Source organism: Haliaeetus leucocephalus, unplaced genomic scaffold, assembly GCF_000737465.1.
Source record: "Haliaeetus leucocephalus isolate CR32 unplaced genomic scaffold, Haliaeetus_leucocephalus-4.0 Scaffold506, whole genome shotgun sequence".
Lineage (NCBI taxonomy): Eukaryota > Metazoa > Chordata > Aves > Accipitriformes > Accipitridae > Haliaeetus > Haliaeetus leucocephalus.
This window is the reverse complement of record NW_010972942.1, coordinates 6369633-6393625: the sequence shown is the minus strand read 5'-3', so window position 1 is coordinate 6393625 and position 23993 is coordinate 6369633. Positions and strand designations below refer to the sequence as shown.

The window sequence follows — 23993 nt, the reverse complement described above, 5'->3', positions numbered from 1 at the left end:
GTCACTACTGCTATAACAGGACAATTAGTTCAAAAAGAAGTTATGCTGACTGAACCCCTTTTCTCTCTGAGAAGGCACAAACCCATGCTTGACTAAGACATGCCTTTTTTGGCTTGTGACACTGTCACCCAGTAACACCATTGTGTTGACACCACAATGCAGCGACAAAACTCAGGTCTCACTAGACCAGAAAGTGAGCACAAGTGCTCACTAGCCGCCATTCAAGGCTCCCACTCATGGGCAGAGGAGCAAAGAGGGCTCTTCACCAGCCACTGAAAAAAATCATACATGGTTGATGGACACAGTTTCTCCTCCTGGCTGATCTTGCTTTTCCCATCAGTGCAGCCATACTCACTCTTTGGCTCACTGACTTCTTTTCTGCAGTCTTTGGCTCAACTAATCCCTTCATGCAGGGTGGCACATCAGTACCAGGAGAAGCGGAGGATGTTTCTTGGTCAGGTTAGTCCACAAGTCGTTAATTAGGATAAACTTGTGGAAGCCGAGATGTGGGTTTGGGCATGCTCCTCCACCTCCTTAGAAGATAGACTCAGACCCACGCCCTGCACCAGTACTTCATGGGTCTACAATAAAGCATCTGCTATAAAATGGTAGTCACTACCACTCTTCCCCTGATTTAAGGGGTGGCCGTGCTCCTTGCTTGTAAAAGAGAAATACCAGTCCTGAAATCTGAGAGATGTTCAGGCCTGTAGATCCTTAGAGGATGGGAGACTTGCTGTAGCCCTGAGTGAGATGTCTGAATGATGGACTCATCCATTCAGCACATGGATTGCTTTGGATGACATTCAGAGACACTGCAGCTAACGTTCAGGCATTTACTTCTATGAGTCACTTAGGCACAAATTTCCAGGACACCATGCACCAAGTCCCTATTCTGCACTGACCTTCTCTAGCTCCTGCTGATAAGCAACAAACCTGCTGTCCATCTAATGGAGCCTTTTGTAAACTAGATGCAAATATTTTTTTTTTATCCTATTTAACGTCTCAGCTGGGCACAAGCAAGTGAACAACTTCTGCCTTGGGACAGCAAAGAGATGACAGATGTCTCCTTGATCCCGACCTAGAGGGCAGAAATATCATAGACTTGCATACAAGACAATTGTTTAATATGTTCACAAATCAATTTTATTAATTTAAAACAAAATTAATGAAGAAAAATTCAATTCTGTACACAATTGTGGACACAACACACTTTTTGTACAATAAGGCCCAGATAAACTTTTTTTTCAGTCCGCGAGTGACTAAAAATTGAAAAGAGCCAAAAATAAAATAAAAAAAAAACCAACCCCCCATCACTGTCTACTTTGCTTGAGGAAAAAAAAAAGGCTAATTATAGTCTCAATTCTAAAAACTACCCACAATGTGCTTTATGTACGTATGCGAGTACTGCGTGAATTCCAGCACTCATACTGGGTAAAGTAAAGCACATGTGCAAGTCTTGGTAGGATAAAAACCTCTCTGTTGGTAATAAAGCAATCCACAAACATTGAATTCTAGCAGCAATATGATTCCTCCAATAGAGAAGGGTGTTGTTTTGTAGCTACATTGGTGCTTTGTAGCTTTGCAGGTAGCTGTTTCAAGGCTGGTGTTTTTAGCAAAAGAAAACAAGAAGAAAAGCTGGAGAATGAACCAACAAAGCCGAGGCTTCTTTCTAACGAGAGATTTAAATTGGGCAAAGGGATTTGGGACAATTCAAGCTGAAAAGTCAGACTAACAGTTTATCTGACCAAGTAGCTCATGGCCTTCAAGATTAGAAAAGTCACAAGTCACAGAAAGACACAGTCTAGGTTTGTCCTGTAAATGGGTATAGACAAAAGCAAATTTTAACTCCTTGGCGATAACTATTTCAGTATTTCCATTGCCGGCAATGGATGTTATATCTTAGGAAAATCTGACTCCTGGTGGAAGAGGATTAAAAAACTTAAATGTATATGAGTATTCTTGTTCAATTTCTCCAAAATATTCTCATTTCTAATTTCTAAAAATAACGATGATGATAGTTTCCTTCATTTTTGCATGAGACAAAAACTGTTCAGTACCAAGATTCCAATTTAAGTCATGTCTTAAAATATATTTGTGTTCTTTCTCTATTTCTTTATGGAATGAATCTCTTAATTAATTTCTCAATACTCTAAGAAAGGGTTAATATGCTAACTTTAAAAGAGGAAACAGAAGACAGCAAAGCACTCCTCTTCAGTTGTTTTTTATCTGCATTTCCTTGGGGGGGGCGGAGAGGAGAAATCAATCTTTTCATAATCAGAATAAGTGAGAGAAGATAAAGGTAGAGAAACAGCTGAGAAGAACAAAACCCAATTCCTATTGACACTTGACATCCATGCTTTTGGTCTTGACAAATTTATCTAAAAAAATCCATTATCTACATATTTATATCCAACGCATTGATAAGGCACTGCACAACAGTTTTGTGCACACGTGGCCTCACTCTTCACCAACAAGGCATTACTATCTTTCAATAGCATTTACCTTAACAATATGTAAAAGAATCATTCATTATTACAAATTTACACAAAAAATTCTTCCTGTACATGATTGTCTCAGTGATGTACCTATTAGTTTAAATTAGACATATTTTAAACTACTCTGTAATGTGCTAAAATCAAAAGTAGTTGCTGTACCATAAGGCAAAGGCTTGTAATAGCCTTTAATCCTATTATACATATCCTCAGTTATATGATGTCAAAATATAGTCTGTTCATAAATAAGTAAAGATGTACAGAGTACCCTGGGTATGAGAAACCAAAAAGTAAACCTTCTTTACAAGAAAATTACTCCACTGGTATTTTGAAAAATCTCAGTCTTCATTGTGCAATCAAGTTTGCTGTGTTGAAGAAATGGTGTGTGTCACATTGAAGAGTCTAAAAACTACAAAGCATTTGCAGGTCCTTTTTTTTCTTCACAGGTATGAACCTTTTATTTCCTTTTTTTTTTTCCTTCTCTGTTTCTTTTTGGTAGCAAATACGGTAAAGATGAGTTGTTCAAACATTCGCATGGCTTATTTTCGTTGGACTCGCAGTACCAGAGTCAACAGCTGTTCTGAAGAAAAAGACATGCTCCTCCGTTTACTGAAAGGGCAAGGGTTAAGACCAATTGCAGCTGTACGTCAACATGTTGAAATCACAAAGTTCTGTAGTCCAATGCTGACACAAGACACAGGCATCCCATCCATGGGCAGAAGGAGGCTCTGAGGTTTCAAAGTGCTGCTGAGCTGCTACAAGTACTCCAGTTCCAAGGCATGGTGAAGGGCCATAAGGTCAGAGTGGCTCGAGATCCTCCAAAATGGCATAGCGTGCTGTGAACAGCACAGACAACATGTAAAAATAACCCCAAGCATTCTGGCATTTAGACCCACCCATTGTCTTTCGCAAGGATAAGGGAGCACTGCAAGGAGAGGAAAATTGCTCTTAAAACCTCGAACCCTTCACATGTATCTCTGGTTTCTCTGACCGACCCCCTCAGCATAAATTCTCAATAATAGCAAATCTATTTACCAACAGGAACAACAGCAAACATGTCAGGAGATCATAAGGAAGAGAGGGGTTTCTCATCTCTTTATAAGAAAAACAGATTTCAGCACGTTGCAGAAGAAAATATTATTTCTAGAAAAAATTTAAGAAAAATAACCTATACATGAAGCATGTGGGTAGTTTGAGGAAGGGAACAGAACTTGATTGAAAAAAAACAAAAAATAAAGGAAGTGAAAGTATTATTGACTATCAAAACATGTTTGTTCCTTGTGGAACTATCCCTGGCAGGTGAGTACATAGCCATGGTGATTCAGAATAGCTCATGTGTTGCTCACATCACTTTGAAAGGAATTTTATCCCAGTGGTTTGTATAACATTGCTCATTATTAGCACTGATCATAAAACATCTTTTCCATATGGGACAACTTTAAAATAAATACGTATTTTTTTCCTATTAGCTGTAATAAAATCTGTCTGGAGCACAAATACATTTGCAAAGAACCTGAATAAACCAAAAACACAAATACCAGGAAAAAGCACACATTACCTCACCCATAAAGGGTAAAAATCTGATTCAGAACTATCTTTATACTCTAAACCAGGGACTACAGCGTTAGGAAGGAACTTTTGCATAACTAGGAAAAAAGATTACCATCAGCTTTCATCAGGAAAATATTCTATAAATCCCATGGGAAAATAGTTTCAATTCAACAACATTCTGAAGGCTAACACGATCATGTTCACCTTTCATTGGGTCAGCTTGTGTCCTGGCATCTTTAGGAGGCAAACCGCAAGCAATGTATTATCACAATAGCTTCCGAGTTCCCCAAGCATTTTATCTACAACTTCTCAGAGAGGCTTTCTTCATCCTCCTTCAGCACTTCCTGAGTAAATTCCTATTTCTGCTGAAATCAGTGGCAAAACTCTATCTCTTCTGATTATCACTTCTACACTGACGTCCTTTTTTCATTCAGATCTTCTCCTCAAATTTAAGTTAGAGAACAATTTTGAAAACAATATGAAACTCTCTGTTTCCAGCTGCATGTTTACTGTAAGCCCTGTAATTTTACCTTATACCTATCTCAGAAGGCAAACACCTTAGCACAGAGCCTATCATAAATTTGTCTTCAGAAGCTCAAGTAAACATCTGTATGTCAGTGTATAAATAATAATTGTTTTTATTAGAAGAATGCTGCTTCAATCCAGATAATTATATGATGATGAACTGGGTTGAATTTATAGAATAAAGAAGAGATTTTTAAAAGAAACATAACCATGGAAGTAGCGGCAAGACTCTCTGAAGTCAAATGGCTAACTGTTAAAGAACAATCAACTGTTGCTCTGGTGAAAGTCAGAGAAGATAATACTGAATTAATTAATATTAATAAGCAAGACTAAAGAGTTGTACATGATCAGCAAGGGAGCGCTGTAAGGCATCTGGAAAACACGCACCCCATGCAGGACAAGTGTTAGCAAGTAGAGTTGCAAAATTGGAGGGACTGCAGAGTGAAGGAGGCGGCGCTGAGCACCCAGTGGCCATGTTTCAGGGTTTTCACTTCAGAATAGCTCTAGTCTGCCATCGTGGAAAAAGTGCCCGTTAGCAGTTGGAGGGCATTTGGTGAGCACCCGGACAATACATCGTCCTTTAGTTCTATCCAAAAGATTCTGGTTGGTTTTGTTGTTCTGTTTTCTCTCCCTCCCTCCCCCGCCGTGACCAGTCCAGGATGTTAATCAAAGCATAGTGAGGGGGAATGACTGGAAGGTCTGCTTCGATATGACACTCCTGGTCTGAATTAAAATGTAATATGGATGCATCAACAGATACCCACATTCAGAGTATGCCTAGCTTTTAGAGCAAATAAATTTCTTCAGGAAGAAAATAAAATGACCCAGAAGGAAGCACCATTGGAAGAGTTTCTGTTCTGCTTTGCTTAACTCTAGATTATTACAAAGCCTTGAGAAACAGCTGACTAAATATCTGCTTGAAGATAAATGCATGAGCAATAGCAGCTTATGAAGACAACAAAACAAATAAACAAAATAATTCAGAGACAACTAAGATGTTGTTGGAAAAAATGTTTATGATATTTCCAAAACACTTTTACAGATTAATCCTTTACTTCAGAAGGAAGTGTTAAACACTGACTACTGCACCTACTATTTCTACATCTTCAGTCTAGACTTCCATTGTACTGCCTCTATGCTCCACAGCAACAGAAACTAGATGCAGTCAGCTCACTCAGTTACAACTCCACGTCCCAGTGTCTTCTCTGTTACGTTATACAGATAGTCTATCCTCCGCACCCTGTCAGGTCAGACACTGCTGCTTACCAACTCATTTTTCCTAAAGATTCATTTCTCGCACCATGTTCAGAAAATGAACCAGCAAGAGCAAAACGAAATACAAATTCCTCATCATGCTGTTCTCTGGACTCTCCAAAGGTTCCGTGCACCTATCTCTTATTTAGGCTGTGAGATCTTCCTGGCAGAATTTATAACATCTGATAGGGGTATTACATCAAGGACAAACGGGCACAGGTTTGTGCTTGCAGCAGGTCCGTGCAGTGTTTGCCAGCTGACTGCACTGGGCCGGTGGTGCTCAGCAGTGCCGCTCAGCAGTGCCGCCCTCCCTTTCCTGCAGGGCTGCAGCTTCCCTCTCCCCTCGGAAGCCCCCCTGCCAGGTGGGACCTACCTGCTCTCCCCGCCAGCCTGCCATAGCTCCCCGCTTCTCTCAGTCAGCTTGGCACCAGCTCTGCCTCAACCACCGGGTCAGGGAGGTGTAAATAGCATACCTAAGATGTGGCGTGGCACGGAGTTTGGGGAGCACCCGCCTTTGCGCAGTGTCTCTGCAGAAGCCAAGAGTCAATGACGTGGACACCCTCCAAGGTCATACAGCAAACTAATGACTAGGGAGGACTGTAGTAATAAATTCTTGGCTTCCAGCTCCCACTTCATGCAGCTCCAGCATTATATTGCTTCCCTAGTAACAACCTCAGCATCACAGAGCGTACACACACCAGGCAGCTAGGGCAGTTAAAGACCCTGATTGATTTAACAGAAGGTTTAGCTTCTGCTAAATCAAATCACAGCGATTCTTGCTAGATGCCCATATGCAATATCAAGTTTTGGATTACCCTCAGCTGTTTATGGTCAGATTTGAAACCAAAACTTTAAGTGGTCATTATTTTGGCTATACCTTTCTATTTCAAATTCACTTAAGTGTCCTCTGCTTTATTTCTGTCTGTCTGTGAAAGGCGTATGCCTCCATTTACTCCATGTAGTTACAGGAGTGAGGTGTGGAATGATTCTGGAGAGTCCCGTGAAAACAAAGAGGTTGCATAAACCTCAGGATTATAATTATTTTCAGTTCTCCTGCATATAGGTCAAAAGACCAGCAGCACACTCCCAAGAAGTAAAGCACGCCAGGAACGCGGCGGCTGCACGGGGCTGGAATCTGCACTGTCTCTCTCTGCATGGCCGAACGCAGCCAATTCAGATCCCTATCAGTCTGACCCTACGGCACAGCCTTCATAGCTAAGAGGAGGGGAAACAAACCCGATACAGATCTATATATACCTATATGTATATGTTTGTGTATGTATATACAGTCTCACACACATATGTGTCCATATATACTCATGTGTGTTCACAGGGCATATACAGTAATTTTCACCTTATCTAAGACAACAAATGACTGTACAAAACTAAAACATTTAAAGTAACATAATTAACATACAAAACCTTATACATTATTCCTGTATTAACATGCCCCATTTATCCACAACTATTCAGCCCTGTCAAAAGTGGCAACACACCCATGAAACAGAAGTACATTTTTTCTTACCAAATGACCAGGCAAGACTTTCTTCGTATATATATTTACTAAATATTGCCTTTAGAAAGCCATCCCTGCCAACACTTAGCACACATGTCATGTACAACACATGCCTTCTATTCTGAGCACACTGAAAACCACTAATATCTCATTTGCTGCTGCGGCAGAATGGATGACAAATGCTAACTGCTAATAAATAGGTGGTGTAACTGGATGCATTAGTGTCTAATGAAACTATAAGAAAGCTCTTCTTAATGCATATTGGAGGAATATGCATCTAGGCTTGTAGTAAAACAATGATTTTGTGTACTATTTCAATACCTTCCAAGTAAATATGAAACTTTTGTCTTTTAAAAAACATGAATTGTTTTGTAGATCATACCTGGTAATAAATACATTTATGAACTTTTTAATGATTTAATTTTGATGACATTTTGAAATGAAATATGGTGGCAAAAGTTTGAATTTCGTTTTGGTGTAAAAAGCATGAAAAGTCAAATTATTAATTTACTAAATCTAACAATTATAATATTATTAAATAACCTAAAATATTAAGGTCTTTTATTTATGAAATAGAAGCAATATTACTTTTCAGCATGTATTTACTATAAGAACAAAACTTCAACTATTTTATTCAACAAAATGAAGTGTTTCTTTTAATACCTGTGCAAAACAAGCCTTTTTTTGATGGCAACACTGAAAAGCGCAGACTATCCTCCCTCCCTTAAATGAATACATATTTATAGAAAAACCTTACTCCTGAGAGTTGTGACGGATTTGAATAGAAAACTCATCAGTTTCTGTCATCTTTCACAGTATTTTTGTTGTGTTCCTGCCAGATTTGCTAAGCAGTCGTCTTTACTTCCTACCCCAAACCTGACCAGCACAGTGTGACTGTGAGCTTAAAAGCAGTGGCATATTGGATACCCATTTATATTCTATTTATTGCTCCACAAAGATTTATGATTTTTCCTCCCAATTTCCCTCCGAGGCAGCGTGACCATTTTGGAGACAAAGGGAGAAGCCGATTTGCCCAGGCTCTCCCCAATCACCTGATGTAAAATCCAGCTCCTCAGTGCAGAGAGCCTCCTCCTTTGTCTCCTCTCGCAAATTAGAAATCCTTTGGAGGATTCTCCTAAGTAGAAAAACTCAGGAGTTTTTTTTCTGCCTTATGAGTATTTCCTGACTGTGTCTCCAAAGGCAAAGGCAAAAGATGAGCTCAAACCAACCAAACCAAACCAAACCACAACTAAACAAAACAACACACACCCCCCCCCCCCCCCCAAACACAAAACAAAACAAAGCAAGGCAAAACAAAATGCCGAGACAATGGAGTCTCTGGCAGAAAACCCCAGAAACTTATTCTGCAAAGAGCTGTGTCACCACAGAGGCACTCAGATGCAGCGGCTCTGACCCAGATGGCACCCACACCGGTGCCGGCAGCCGTCCCGAGGACCACTCAGCTCTCACACCGGTTTCTCTCTCCCCTCCTCTCCCTCTTTTCCCTGGGAAGCTGATCCGAAGGTAGCAACCTCCGCATGAACCCTGCCGTTACAGCCAAGCCGGCTGGTTGCTGAACTGATCCAGAAGGGTACGATTATTCCTCAGTCTGCAACGCAAACGTCCTGAGAATTTTAATTGTCTTATAAAATATCTTGCTGGAAGTGACAGCTAAACAAAGGTGTTGATACCATGGCTTGTCCCATGCTACGTGAAATGTAAGAGTGTGAGTTTCCTCAGTGTATTGTATTTATTTTCATCAATCAAAAGAGGCATTTTATGAAAAAACAGTCTATCCTAAAAATGTTTTTTTAAAGAGCAATGATCTTTTAAATGGTTTTTAAAAGTTCATATTATTGAATTTTTACAATAAGGACAATAATAAAAAGATATTAAATGTGTCCTATTGTTGTATGGACTCAGGATTGTCCATGAATGAAGGACATAAATGAAAATCTTGTTTTATGATGAAGCAATTGATAAAATTTTGGTAAATTATTTCTAACAACAAACTTTAACTTTCTTACCTCCTAAGCTGGAAGTGCAAGTGCAGCTCTTTTCACTACATGAACACAGAATAAAAAAATCTTTCAAATTAAATAGGTTTGAATTTATATGCTCACTTAAAAATACTCATTATAGTTTATATGTAATCAATGAAATGCTATTTAAAAAAGGGTGTACTGTTTACGCTCTAATTAGTGTAAAGAAACGTACATATACTAAAGGGCTTCACCACAGGCCAAACCCGTTCAGCAATGTGCTGTGCAAAGGGATAACACAAAAGCTGTCCCTGCCCTGAGAATATCACAAAACCCAACGTGCTGATGGGAAGGAAGGCAGGAAGGAACCAGCTAGCAAGGTTCAGGAGATAAGCAAGGCAATGGGGTACATCATGGGACAGTTAATGCCATTTTGGATTGATGGGCTTTGGGTGTTTTTGCGGGGGTAAATCTCCTGTTTTGTTTGCACACTCTCCAGAGAAGGTCCAGGCTTTTACTGTTTTCTAATACAGCGATACCGTTCGTTCCTTAGACAGGGCATGCGTCTTTAAACTGAAGCACAGTATACACTAGGGTGCCTTCCCATGCTCACTCCTCCTAATAACCCTAAAACCAATGTGAGGAGCAGATAACCAAAAAGGCATCATCTGAGTTGGGAGCAGCTCCTCGTACCGCAAGGCACTGTGTGGTTATTGCTCTTGCAGGATGCGAGGGCCAAAACGTAAGAGGGAAATCCTACTTTCACAGTGTGAAATGGTGACTTCTTTTTTGGTGGAGTAAGAAGCAGGACAAGAATCACAGAAGCATTTTCCTTAATCAAATTAATAGTTTCTGCAGAAAGGCAGGGCTGCTGGTCTACTTATTGACTTCTCTGGCATTGCTGCAGCAGATAATTTAATCCAGAGCATCTAACATGCTTTGAATCTGAAAATTCCTTCCACCGAGAAAGAATACACAGAAGTAATGGCACAAAGAAACTTTCTATACTGCTACTCCTCTTAGCGACTGGAAAGGCTTTTTCTTATGCTTTTCTGAATCGTGTTTCCTGTTGAAAAAGGCATTGAATTAGATAATGTTACCGAAAAGACTACTCCTGCCGTTATCATATACAACACGATTTCACCAAGCAACAGAAAAGGAACAAAGAGAAGTATTTTTTTTCCCTCCCTGATCTTAAATGCAGCTTTTAAAATGTAATCATTTACAGCGGGAAAACATTTCTCCGCAAAGATGAAAGGCATTTCTGAAGGAGAAAGGAGCAAACTGTTCCCGTCAGTCCGCCAAAGGGATATATGAAACTGAGACTCTGCGAAGTGCTGGGACAAGCTGGGAACCTACCCGCAACGCTTCGGGGGGACAAAACCCGGATCTCATGAAGCAAAACCAGTCAATGGTTGTTAAAACACCATGTGGACTAATTAGTTTCACTTCTCCAATTTAGAAAGTTACAGTGGAAACAGATACAGAAGTACCACAGAGAGTTTCATGGTAAAAAAGCAGCTGTGTAAAAGCAATTTACCTGTAAAAGGAAGCAAGAACAGAAATGCCCATTTTCCTACTCTTTCTCCTATTGTTCAAATAGCCAATATTACGCCTCATTCCTCCAAGTGAAGAGCCTGTATCTGCTGTACTTGGGTAGAATACCAAGACTAGGAATACTGCCTATTATTTCTCAGTGGGAAGTGTTGCTTTTTATGGACCTTACTCCACACTGGGAAAAAAAAAATATAAATTCTTCCCTTCTTCCCAGGGGAAAGCAAAAAATAATAAAGACACGGTCAAATACTATCCTCTGCTCAGTTAACTGAGGTTATGAATGCAGGACACCCACAAGTAGTTACCTGAATGCAGAATCCGAATTATGGACTCACAAGGAAACTGAAATTTATGTACAACTACTCCACTCCTACATAACTTTTCAAGGTGTGACATATACGTATTTCATATAGTCAAATAGCACGCTGCCTTTGATCAGTAAGAATCTCCATTTTTTGCTTATATTCATAACATCCTATGTGGTATTTTGGGACGCCAATGAAAACAGAACTATTAGTTCTTGGCACAAAAGCCGTGGTCCATTTTCTGGCTCCTTTTTGAAATACATCAAACATACATAGCTAGCTTAATGTGTCTTTTGGAGAACAGCAGGGCACATCATTATCTACAGTTTTATGCAGCTTTCTACTAGATATGGTCAAAACATATTTCATAAAGCACAGACACATAAATCCAAATCTCAATGCATGCTGTCCCATGTTGAAGAAAAGACAATTTTGCTTTCAGATTCTTGAAATCAACCCGCACTGAAAAAGGGCCATTACCTTTTTTGCACCTTGTTCTTCTTCGACACCATCCCCTATAACAACATATACTACTTTTCTTCCAAATCTTTGAATTATTCGCTCAAAACAACTTTCCTTTCCTGAAAGAAAAAGATCAGACTATTCAGGATAGGTGGTGGTGGGATGACATCAAATAAATCCGTTTTTATCCCGGATCTCCCCAGTACTATAATAAATAATTATAGTTACTGGGAGAGAAGAGCCTCTCCCGCAGGATGGCATATCAAGGCCAACTGCAGCTTTACTCCCACCACAGCAGCTGACAGGCAACCTTAAAATCTGCTCCGTGAGGTCCTTTAGTACTCACGCCATGGTAGACATAGCGTACTAGAGGTCTGCAGTATCACCTTTTTTGTCTCCTTCCCTAATCTGAGACAGGTTTTGGGGGGAATTTCCCTACCAGGAGAATTCTCTACTGGCTCTTTACGGCCAGTATCCTGAACTGAGCAAATTGATTGAATCTGAGTTGAAATTCTAGCTTTTCTCCACAACCTGTGACAAGATTAATCACAGCTCCTGAAACAGTAGTATCCTGACTTAGAAGGTCACCCAAAAGATTTAGATTTTAAAAGCCTGTAATCCAATACATGGGCAAGGTTCTTGATCCTGCACTGGGATCCATTAATGTGGCTCATTACTTCACTGCACAGACCTAGAGAAATGATCCCAGTGCTCCAGTCCTACATGCAGGTACCGATACTGGGAAGCTTCAGGTACTGGTACTGGGAAGCCAGAAAGTAAGTAAATGCTTAGAGTTGAGTTTTCACAAATGCCACCATTCTGAAAGATCACTTCAGTCTGGTCATGGTACATGCTTACCTGTGTGTCTACAGCAGCTGATGGGAAAAATTGTGTTTTTCATAATAGTTATTTCAGCTACAGAACAATACCAGTGTAAAAACACATAGGCTGGAAATTAAGAAAAGGTTTCTAGCCTTAGAGAAGCTATACTACTCAATGATACCCTTTAACAGTAGCACCAGCCGTAAGAAACCTCCAACACTAACTAGGTTGAAAAAGTGCTTGAAAATTATGGAACGTGTCATGTTACAAAAATTTTATGCTTTCCTGCGACAGTCAGTGACTGAATGCAGTTTTCCAAAAGCACCCTTCTGTTCTGTGCAAGTGAAGTCACAAGTGAATATTTATTAAAATATGTTTTAATTAAATTGTGTATTTAAAGTATTATAATTCAAAGTTTTAATTTACTTTAAAGTTTTGACAGATGGCACCGTAACATTTCTATCCAGGCAACAGTTTTAAATCTTTTATGGTAATGCTTTCAAATTTCTACATAAAACTCTCAACCAAGTTTTTTTTTAAAAACCAAAACCAAACAAAAATAATCCACCATTTTTTCTTGGCCATTTGAGCTTCCTGTATTATAGATACTTAAGAACACATGAAAAATGTTTTCATGTAGCCCACAATTTTGAGGGAATCTGAGACAGAACAGATATGTCATAATCACGTTAAAAACTACAAGCACCATTGCCATCTGGTCCTATGTACTTCTACATACTCAGAATAACATCTTTTATATTGAACCAGAAAACAGAAATAAACATTTGCCCGGCTGAAGCTTATTACAGTCAGTATGAATGAACTTAAATAATTACATTCTGCAGCAAAACATTCTTGCTTCTGGTAAATTGTTTACTAAAATTTGCTCCAGACCCCATGAAAACAAATGGAGCCAGGGCTTACCTTTACAGAATTTCTTCTGCTAATCTGGGGAGACTTCAGCATTCTATACTTATAGCCTATTAAAAAGCCTTCTCAACTGCTACATAGCCCCACAGTTTTGAGAAATCGTGACAAAAAAAGCAATTATATTTCCTCCTAACAGAGGCTTCATCAGTGTTAAGAGAGCTATATGAAGCTTTCTGTGCTGGATCATGACAAACATTTGAAAAGCACTTTTAGGATGCTTTAGCATGAAAAGTGTTTCATGAGATCAGGTATTACTAATCTCTACATTTGACACAGTGAATGCATGTCAGAAATAAATATAGACTACAATATCTATTCATTTAGAATTGCAGCTTCAGATGTATCACAACATTATAAAAATAGCTCACCTATTTTAGTTGCACTGTAAATATTCTCTATGGGAAATACAACCCCTAGTCCATACAACAAGACTTTTGCCAGAGCTGGAATTAGCTGAGTAGTTGTTACGAGAATGTTCACACAGTTTGTCCTACGGAAGAGAAAACGCAAACATCCTTTTTTAACAAGGCAAAACAGAACAAAACAAAACAAAACAAAACAAAAGAAGGAAAACTTTATCCTTCCATCAGAACCCCTGACTGTTATTATTGCCACTTAAAAAGAAAGTGGGTTTTTTTTCACCTTACAGGAGAGCAAGGTAGATTGGCACGGTCAGACCAGAACAAGGAATGAGAAGAAGGTCCTCCAGGTTCAGCATTTTGCCCACCAGACCAGGTAGCCTCATCTAGATCACCAGCAGACATCCTAGAGTCTCCTAACTACCCCATACTCTTTGTACTCACCTCGAATGAATAAGGGTGAGTGCTTTCAGTGCAAGTGTTAACCAAGAATCCGTCAAAGCTTCAATTTCTGCTCTTAGTTGTAACCAAGCCTCTCTTTTTGCTGGACCAAGAAGACCTGTGGAGTAGATAAGGGCATGTCTGCACCAAAATTAAGTAACGTTCTGTCATTTTCTTTTGCTTTCATTAGCTCAGAGGCAATTTTCCACACACCGCAAACTAAACAGCTCACTAAATGCTACCATGTTAAAAAAGGAACAGAAACCAAAAGTTCTTCCCTTTTACTACTTCTAATCTGTATTTGTTAGCTACTCCAGAGTCACTTGCCTCCGACATTATTTTTGTAGGTATTATATATTTCTTTTACTCGTCTGTAGCGGAAAGCCAATTTTCGCATCCAGTCCACTCCTCCGCGCACCCCTGTCGCGAGGCACAAATTCGCACTGGTGGCAGCTGCGGGAAAGCCATCTGTTCCGAAGTTATAGGTGCTAGTCAGAGATAAGAAAACCCCAGATTAACAAAAGGCAACAGGCTACATTTACCACCAGCTACTCACTTTGCTGGGTTGCAAAGTCTAAGACAGCTAAAAAGAGAGCGGGCTACTGTAAGCGTTACAGCAGTTCATCGCTTTCCCAGGAAGGAACTTGCAAAGCAACGTCTTATCTTGTTCAGTTCTCTTGTACCTTAAATCTTGACCGTTGTCGTCTGAAGACACGTCATCAATGTGAACCTGGTCGCATTCCTAAGGCGACAGAAAGACTTCATAATTTTCTTGATCTTGCAAATCTCGAAAATAAAGCTATAAAAAACTATGAACAACCTACTCATCAGGGATATTTTTAATTGTGGAAATCAGTAGATGGCAGTCTTGTTAAAACAACTATTTTACCTACTCCTTGTGCTCATTTCTTAGAATAAATGCACACTATCATTAGCTACTACTGTTAAAGGACTTTCCAAAAACACATTTTTGTGTTTAGAAAGGAAAGTGGTTAAAAACAATTAGCATATGTGTTCCATAAACGTTCTTGTAGCCTTTCAGGTACCTTAAAACATCATGCTGCTCAAAGCTGATTCAGTCAGTGCATAAGTGTAACTGAAACCAGACATTTTGGTAAATGTAACATATTAGAAAAATTAAACCTGATGCTAACCGCCAATGAAATTATGACCTCTGATTGCTGTTGAGCCACACACCAACACAGCCTGAGGCCAGTGTTTCAGAAGAGTGCAGACGAAAAATCTGTTCCTAGTTTGCCATTCATTTGAGAGTTGTGAGCTTCCTTCTCTCTCTTTGGTCTTAGTGCATGAAAGCAGCATGCAAAGATGAAGAAAATCTGAACAGAAATAGCCAAATCAAACCATCTTTTTCAGCGACTTGTATGCAAACTAACACAGCACATTCATAATTAGCTTTGTCCATCACTAAATTAAAAATTGTAATGCATATTGTTTATCCACCAAAAAACATTAGAACATTACTATTAACAATATAACTTTTGGCAGGAAAACAAATAAACCTCTGGCACTCTAGATCAGTCTCAAGTCAATGCTTGAAACAATAACAGATTTCAATTATTTTAATAATTTCCTCTTCTCTTTCTTAATGTGAAGTCCTGTAACAAACATGATCTATTTTCAATGTGAAAATATTGCAATCCTTTATTTTTGTGTTACTGCTTTCCTCTGAACAAATTTTTCTCTCTCCATGGATTTGTGAGGAACGGAGGGAAGACAGAAGTGGAAAGAAACTCAAACCAGCTGTTCCCTAACAGAATTAAAATCATGACCCTCAACCCTTTTTCTGAAACATCTATTTTCCAGCCAACCCTCTCCCAGCAAGCAGCAAACTCCAAGGAGGAAAAGACTTTGACCCTGTAACCTTCTCCTCCTCTCCTGAGGTCAACAACCTCAGATAAGAAAAAAGCTGAAGAAGTCTATCTGGCCTCACATGATGGCTGTGGATTCTAGATTTTTAAAAACATAGGTCTATGAAAAATACCTCAGAAACTTTTCAAAAGCTTTGAAGAACAAGTTGTGGTCTTTTGCACTTGTACAACATGTATTTATTCTTACTGTAATACATACCCTTTTGTATTTTATGCAAAGGTAGCTTGTGCTAGAGAGGGAGGTAAGAGCAACAACAAGCACAGGAAAGACAATACTACATTTGCTCATATCTAACCACCATACAGTGAATTCCCTCCTCAGGCAGACAAAATGTATTAGATGTACAGACACAACTGAAACCACAAGTGTGAACGTATGCTGCTAGGCTTTGAAAATCAACTTGGCTAAAAAAAAAAAAAGGCAGAAGCTTCTTCAGCAAGTTATCAAATTCAGAGAAATTAAGTTTTTTTGTTTAAAACTGAAAGGAACTGTCCATCCAAATGCCTACGAAGTTAACGATTCAAATGTGAATTGAGTGTAAGCTGATGAAGGGACACCCTCCCGAGTCTGTATGTTTCCCATTTTAGCTTCTCTTCCACTGCTCAGTGACTTCTCAAAGTCTCCATGGATACAAAACTTAAGCTTGAGTTGTCAATGTAGCAGTGAAAATTATCATCAAGTCAATAGCCTCCCCTCCCAGCTTGGAAACTATGAATGACAACTGGAACAAGTTACTGAAGAAGAGGATTCAAAATAGAAATCTGGGAAAAAGAAACTGTTTTTTTAATAACCACAAAACTAAAGGAAGGAGTAGAAGCTCATCTTCTCACAGGAGCAGTTGAAAAAAGGAGTGACTTCATCAAACATCCAAATTCAACTCTCTCAGGCAAAAGATAGATGCAGGAGGGATGAGACCTCTACATCTTAGATCCCCCAGTTAGAGAGGACGTGGGGACTTAGAACTTTAATTTACAGTGCAAGGTCTTCGGACCATCACAAGCCTTGGGACATCACAGACATTCTCCCCTTTGGCCTAACCACCTGTTTCATAGGTAGAAAGTGAGAAATGAAATGATACATTAGAAATAGAAATCACGGTACTGAAAGAAAAGGGGATTTTGGAGGGAAAAACCCAGAAAAGAAATATAAAATTGGTGGGGTAAAGGTAGAGAAACTGTGTCAAGAAAGCAAGCAAAGTGAAGAAAAGGTCATGAACATCAGAAATTTCAGGTGAAATACTGAATATAATGGTGAGGGATAGTGTCCTCTTTTGTCAGGAATAAAAGAAGAAAAAAGTCAAGTCAGGAAGGGAATGAAGCAAAATTAAAGTGCAAGAGATACATGTTATAATTTGGAAAGGATTAAAGACCAATGTGATTGACACTACATTACAACTAGAGGAAGGTCACAAACAGTGCACGACTGTTTTGTTCCTCCTGAGTGGCAGGACATGGCTTTGAGGCTAAATGTGAGCTTTGAGTGCCTGGTATTTTTTCACGCTGTCTAGCTGACTCGGACTTTGGGCTAATGAGTGATGGGTGCATTTTTCAACCCCTGAACATGGGAAGGAAAAACACTCATTTAGCAATTGCTCTTTTAGCAGTAAAGTTATTTAGGAATACCTCTTCACAGAAGCCAATTACCTGCCCACCATTAATTGATCTGGTCCAACCTTCCTTCAGAACACCTTGTATGTTTTCACCTGCTTGCTTTGTGTGGAGCATTTTGTTCATTAGCAAAGACTACCTGAGACACTGTTCAGTCTCCTGATTAGTTATAAGCAACCACCCACACATTTAACATTTTAAAATAGCAGTTTACTCAATATGCACCATAATCAGGGTTATGTGAAAATGAAGTTTGACACTGACCAACAAATAAAGTATGCACTTCCAACCAGTACATTTTTGCAAAGATGTATTTTAATAAAAATACAAAGACTCATAAAATCTTCAAGTACTTCCCCAAAAAGCTTCTGTGATGGGAGCCAACTTAGAGCTAAACAGCCACACAGAAAAAAAAAAAATACTGGTTTGTTGGTAGGCTTACCACTTCAAACTTTTATAGATGTATCTGACACTTTTGTAAAATTTTCACAGGACATACAGTACTTGTATTCCCCCCCTTAGTTCTCTGGCAAAGTGGTATCTGAAATTAATATTGAAAGTCCCTGTAGGAACACTATAAATACATGTTATTTATGCAGATGTATTTTATTATGATAGAATCAGTTTAGCAGTCAGCTCCAAAGCAGAACATTAAAATTGTTGGACTCTCTTTTAAAATAGGCTGAATTGGCAAGTAAGGAGCAAAATATCCTGTGGCTTATGTATAAAGATTATGCAGCAAGCTGTGTTTTGCTCCTAAAGGTGTTGACCTTGCAACTTCAGTGTATCCAGTTTGAAATCTTCATGAGGGACTACAAGTGATGACATGTTTGCACTGAAGGTTTGGATTTCAGTCAGACAGGCTGAGATGCAGCTCTGCACATTGGGATCAATCCCTGGAAAGCAAAATGCACTTGGTATAGTTCAGGGATAATACTTTCAGAAGGGCAAAGCATCTTAGGCATCTAAACCCTGTTCTCACATAGGTCTAAATTGCACTGATTTTAACGCAACCTTTGCCAAAGTGCTTAATTCACATTTGAAAATGAGATCTGGACTACTAAAAAATGCAGAAACTTTAAAAGACCTTATTCATGATGCCTCATGCATGTTCTGTGTATGAAGGGCAGGCACAGGATAGGGCAGGTATTAGCAAAGGGTAACTTAGTCCGGGGAAGCGATGCTGCTCTGATTCAGATCTCTGCTGCAGATCCCTTGCAGCTGTGGCCAGCAATCATAAGGCAAGGTGGTCAGACCCGTGGAGCAGTTGCTTTTTCTTGGTTGGTTTTCTGTGTGACCAGCACGCTAGCTTGACGGCCGCTGTGGGAAATGGCAGGAGAGTGGGGCTGGGCGGTGGGAGCGGGACTGGTGCTCCTGGCAGCAGCCTGGCCGCTGCCCAAGGCAGCACCCTCAGAGCTACGTCAAGTAAGTGCCATCTGGAAGCTGGGGATGTTTGTTCAAGAGGCTTCACGGAGAATTACATTTTAAGAAAGAATTTGAGGCAGACAGAAAATTCATCTTCTGCAAAGGGAGAGAGCAGGGCTTTTTAGTTCAGGAACGGCAGCACAAAAGACAGCAAACTGTGAAATGCAGGAGGATTTAAAAGCCTTTAGGAGGGAGACCCCAGCAAAAGCTATTGCCAAGGGAGAAAGGAAACACTTCCTATATACCTTTAAAGTGCAATATGGATGAGGGAGGACACTAGACAGGTGATATAAAACATCGGTAACATGCTCAAAGTATGTTGTTAGCGGTGGTATTGGGGGTTGTCTGTGGACTTACCAATTAGCCTAAGGGAAAATGAGAGTGTCAGCATGTGCAATTTAGCAAATCTACCTATAGTAGTTTAAGAAGTCCATGCTGTCCTTTGCTGTTCTTTCACACAGCTGGCTTGCATGGATCCATGTGTTTGTGTCCCTCAGACCTTTTAGTGCCACGGTTGGTAGCTTAGCTTGAAACAAATCTCCCGCAGCAGCTCAGTTAAACCAACAGATGTTGCACGGAGTAACTGACTTGTTTCTACATTTCCTTCCATCAGCTCGGCTTTGGGGCTTGGAGCAGCAGCAGATACATGCTTGCAGGAGCTCTGTAAAACTGCTGCAATCATTTGCTGAGTGAAAATACGTCTCCAGCGAAATGCAGTAAACCAAAGAAAAACAACAATCAGAAATGAATGACTGGATGAGTCTAGCCTAAGACTTGCACATGGAAAGCTTGTCTTCTCCCTCCTCCATTCCCAAAGCATTTGCTAACTCCTTCCTGCTAACTTTTCCTCCTCTTTTCTGTTTTTCTATGATGAGCCAAAAACTCCCAGAGATGCTTCACAGTCATCATTCACAGCTCTTAAAATGCCTGGACCTATGCAGTCTTCTGGAATCATTCCTTTAAACTAACTTAGGATCTTTATAAAGATTCATATGCAAAGCATTAAGTTATGGCAGAAATGTTCTGCAAATATTTATATTACTTTGCTCCTTCACTACCACCCGTCAAGTTGTGCACTTCTGCCATAATTACGTAAAATATGCCTCACTACTCAATTTACTGTAGGAAAATTATTAATAATAATAAAAAAAAAAGAGATTAAGGCTGTTACAAGAGTTCCTCTTACCTGTGCCAATACTAGTGGAGTGATGTAATGGCTAGCATGCTGGTCCTCTATATTTCTGTGTTACAAAACTAAATAAAACTAAACAAAAATAAATCTAGTAATTCTGCTGTCTCTGAATAAACACTGAGTGCAAGATAACTCTGGAGAAGTTTGCATATTATGAAAAGAAATAACATGAATAATATTATGAACATAACCTCAGAGGATGCCAAAGTATTACAGTCCCAAATCTGCTGATTATAGCTAAACTACATTTCCACATTTGGTTAATCTTCTTAATTTACCGTGAGAAAACTAACACCACCCTGTCAACTAATTGTTTCAATACCTTAGTCTGCAAAGTCAAATGAGAGAGGGAAAAAAACCCCAACCCAACAACCACCCTTCAGAACAAGCTATTTTCATTTTGCCTTTACATCAGCATGCCCATTGAGACAGCTTTGGAAGCTGGCCAACTCGCAGGAAATGATTGCTGGGATTCTCTGTTCCTCTCATATCTGTCATTACGCAATTATATCCACTGCTTCATTTTCCCTACTGAACAGTAGAGAAATTTGGTCATGTACATGTGAGAACAGATCTGGCAAAACAAGTTAAAGCTGCAATCCTTTATAAATGTGATGTAGCTGAAAAAAACTTAATTAAAAAAAAAATCCTCTAGTGTACACTGCTGTGGTTTTTATGCAGCTTTTACGACAGCACTATCTCTGTTTATGTCTTTTCCAGAAATAAGGTATATACTGTTTAAGATATTTACCCTTTCAGATTATTATCTGTTCCACAAAGACTCATCACTTCCATAATTCACCACAATGTGCTTCTTTGGGAAACAGGCTTACAGATTGTCAGTGAATGTTTTTCCAAGCGACAGTTGCATATTCCAAATTGCATATAGTTTGTGAATGACCATTTTTTATTATAAATCTCTTTGTTTCTACATCTTTTTACTCATAGCTGTGATTATCTTCCTGCAAAATAAAAAGCAGATTGCTTCAACTAGTCTCTGTTCTAATTTTAGAAAAATAACATGCAAGGATCCCAACATTAACAATAGTCTTTAAACCTGATGAGTAAATCTCTGTTTTTTACTTGACTAGAAGGACAGCAAAATCTCTAGTATGCATGCAGGTTAGAAAATTGACATTACATAGAACAACAGCACACCTATATCCTCTGTGGGTATATATATATATCTGTATGGCCTCTGCCAAATGCTCCTCTACTGTACTTCTGTACTTGCTAAATATACAAAAACCTCTGTGTTTCCTTTCAAGCCGAGGCAATAAAGGCCGAAGTGCTGAACTTTCTAACCCATCATTGCAGTGTGCCTGTTAACATACAGCGCAAATCCATGTGAAAAAGCAGAGACTACAGTTCGCAGGTTCTCAGCACTGGCACTCAATTGGCAGGACCTGTCATCTCTGTCTAGCCTGCACTTTGTGACCCTAACATTTTCTCTTCTTTCCCACCACAATTATTCAGCGCTGAAGAAAAAAGGTGCAGATTACCTGTGGGTCAGGCACAGGATATGAACAACAAAGAGAGTTCTTGAAATCCACTTCATTCTGTCTGACAATTTGTGGATGAACAGTCAAGGAATTAAGTCAGGCTGTGAAGGTTTTCAAAACACTCCCGTTTTAAACTTAAGACTATAAAGAGAAGCTTATAGTGTAAAAAAAAAAAAAAAGCAAAACTACAACAAAAACCCAAACCCCACCTTTTACCATTAAAATAGCACATCAAAACAAAAAAATAAATTTAAGGTTATTAGCTATATAAACTATTAGCTTTTATAAACACTGAAGACTAAGAACTGAAATTATTTAACAAACTCATTTTCATAGCCACTGGCCTAGGAGTGCTCTCCTGCGCTGAACACGTAACCCTTTTAGAACACACAATGGATGCCATTCTTTTCTCATAGAAAAAGTGATTAAAATCCTGTTTTGCTTGCTCACACGAACAAGTGCATTTGGATTAAATATGATACTCCTAAAGTAAACAGTGTTTGTTCCAAAATAAATACAGATCTTATTCTGCAACTTGTGTTTATTGAAGTAGCTACACTAAAATCAAGGTTTACATTTTCATCTCAGCTGCACCTTGTAACTGGAAGAATCCAATTTAAAATAAAACATGACCTAAAGAAGTATCTATATAGCAACTGTAACATGCGAGTTCCATTCCCATAGCAAAAGAAAACTCTGTTTTGCTAGTTTTCTTTGCTTCATAACTGTCATGAAGCAAGTATTTCAAGAACTGATGGTGTCTCTGTATATATTAGTCGATACATTGAAATCTTTCTATTGAAAAGACCAAAATGTAAAATCATACCTCTAGCAGGGGGTCAGCAGAGCTCAGGACAATCACAGTAAGTGTAGTCCTCCAAACCCCAGAGCTTTCTCGCTTGCTTTAGGGTGTAGATTTGTTGTTTGGGTTCCAGTTCAGAGATACTCCCTATCGTTCCGAATACGCTCATTACATTCCAGTTGTTCAGACAAGATAAAACATACAACTATTCTATTTCTGTAATGTATGATCTTATTCAGGGAAGTGTTTTAGAGTGCCTCTCTAATAATCAATTCTTGCTACAACTTTGACAAAATAATTTGTTATTTTGTTTCTGTATATTTTGCAGGAAAAGAGAAGGGAAGAGGAGGGTGTCAGAGAAAGAATCTTACCCATAGATAGAAATGGCTAAATACAACTCAAGTTTATCTGTTTAAAGAGTCTGTTTCACTCCTGGAAAGGACAGTGTTAAGTTCAAAATGTCAAATTCACTTTATTTTAAAAGTTCAGCATTTCACATTGTAAATACCTTCTTTACGACATGATTCATGTTATCTGCGGACATATACTTTTGTAAAAAAAAGAATTCTATGACTAATGAAAGCCAGTGAAAATAAAATATGAATGTGTTTAAAGAAGTAACAAAAGCCATGAACCTGGTCGGCATGTCATTAATTATTCCCAAAAGTACTAACTTGAAAGTATACTTTTAGGAACATAGACATTTTATTGAAACTATATACTAAAGGTTGTTCAAATATATTTAAATTTTAAACAATTTCAAAATTAAACTTATGAAAAGAATGATTTTTCCACAAAAGCCTGAAAATAATGTCTCATATCGCAGGAAATGAGAGGTTCACATGGAAATTTTCACAAGAAGATGTAAGCTCTCTCCTTCAGTCCCGTGTGACCAATTCATTTAAATTTGCTCTGCCTCGGTGCTGTTGATGATCTCCTAAATGCATGTGTTTAAATGAAAGCTACAATGCTTTCAGCTAGCAAGTCTCCCATCCTTGTAATTACCTGCTAATGGGACAAAGACTGGGATTAAAATTCTCCTTGCTAACCTTGCCATACAGACAGCTAAATCTTTGGCTCCTATGGGTAGCCTGAAGAACTTTGCGCAACACCGCATTTTTCTCCTTACTTTTCTTTCCCCCGCCGATGTTGTGGGGCAGATGTTGACCCCTATGCCGCTGCCCAGTGGCAGAAGTAGGGAGTGAGCTGGGGCACTGCTGCCTTGCCCAGCTGGAGCAGAGGACAACTACTTGCTTCGCCAGAGCTCTCAGAATGCCAGCTGGATAGGCAGGAGCTTTTGTGCCACCTTACAGCCTTACATTTAGAGAAAGGGAGAAGCAACAGGAAGGTAAATACAGTGATAAAGTGATGCTACGAGC

The 23993-nt window shown here is 39.1% G+C and overlaps 1 protein-coding gene across 2 annotated transcripts in view; it reads right to left on the bottom strand.

Annotated features, from left to right (window-relative positions):
• Nucleotides 1-2106: 2106 nt before the first annotated feature.
• Nucleotides 2107-23993, bottom strand: part of EYA1 (EYA transcriptional coactivator and phosphatase 1) — an 82741-nt gene continuing 60854 nt past the window's right edge. For both annotated transcript variants that reach the window (XM_010575890.1, XM_010575889.1), the window contains 6 exons: nt 14880-14938; nt 14524-14684; nt 14200-14314; nt 13765-13886; nt 11663-11763; nt 2107-3328 (listed from right to left, as the gene is read on the bottom strand). In XM_010575890.1, the coding sequence (XP_010574192.1) occupies nt 3248-3328; nt 11663-11763; nt 13765-13886; nt 14200-14314; nt 14524-14684; nt 14880-14938 (639 nt within the window). In that variant the 3' untranslated portion in view covers nt 2107-3247. The remainder of the gene's footprint in view (nt 3329-11662; nt 11764-13764; nt 13887-14199; nt 14315-14523; nt 14685-14879; nt 14939-23993) is intronic.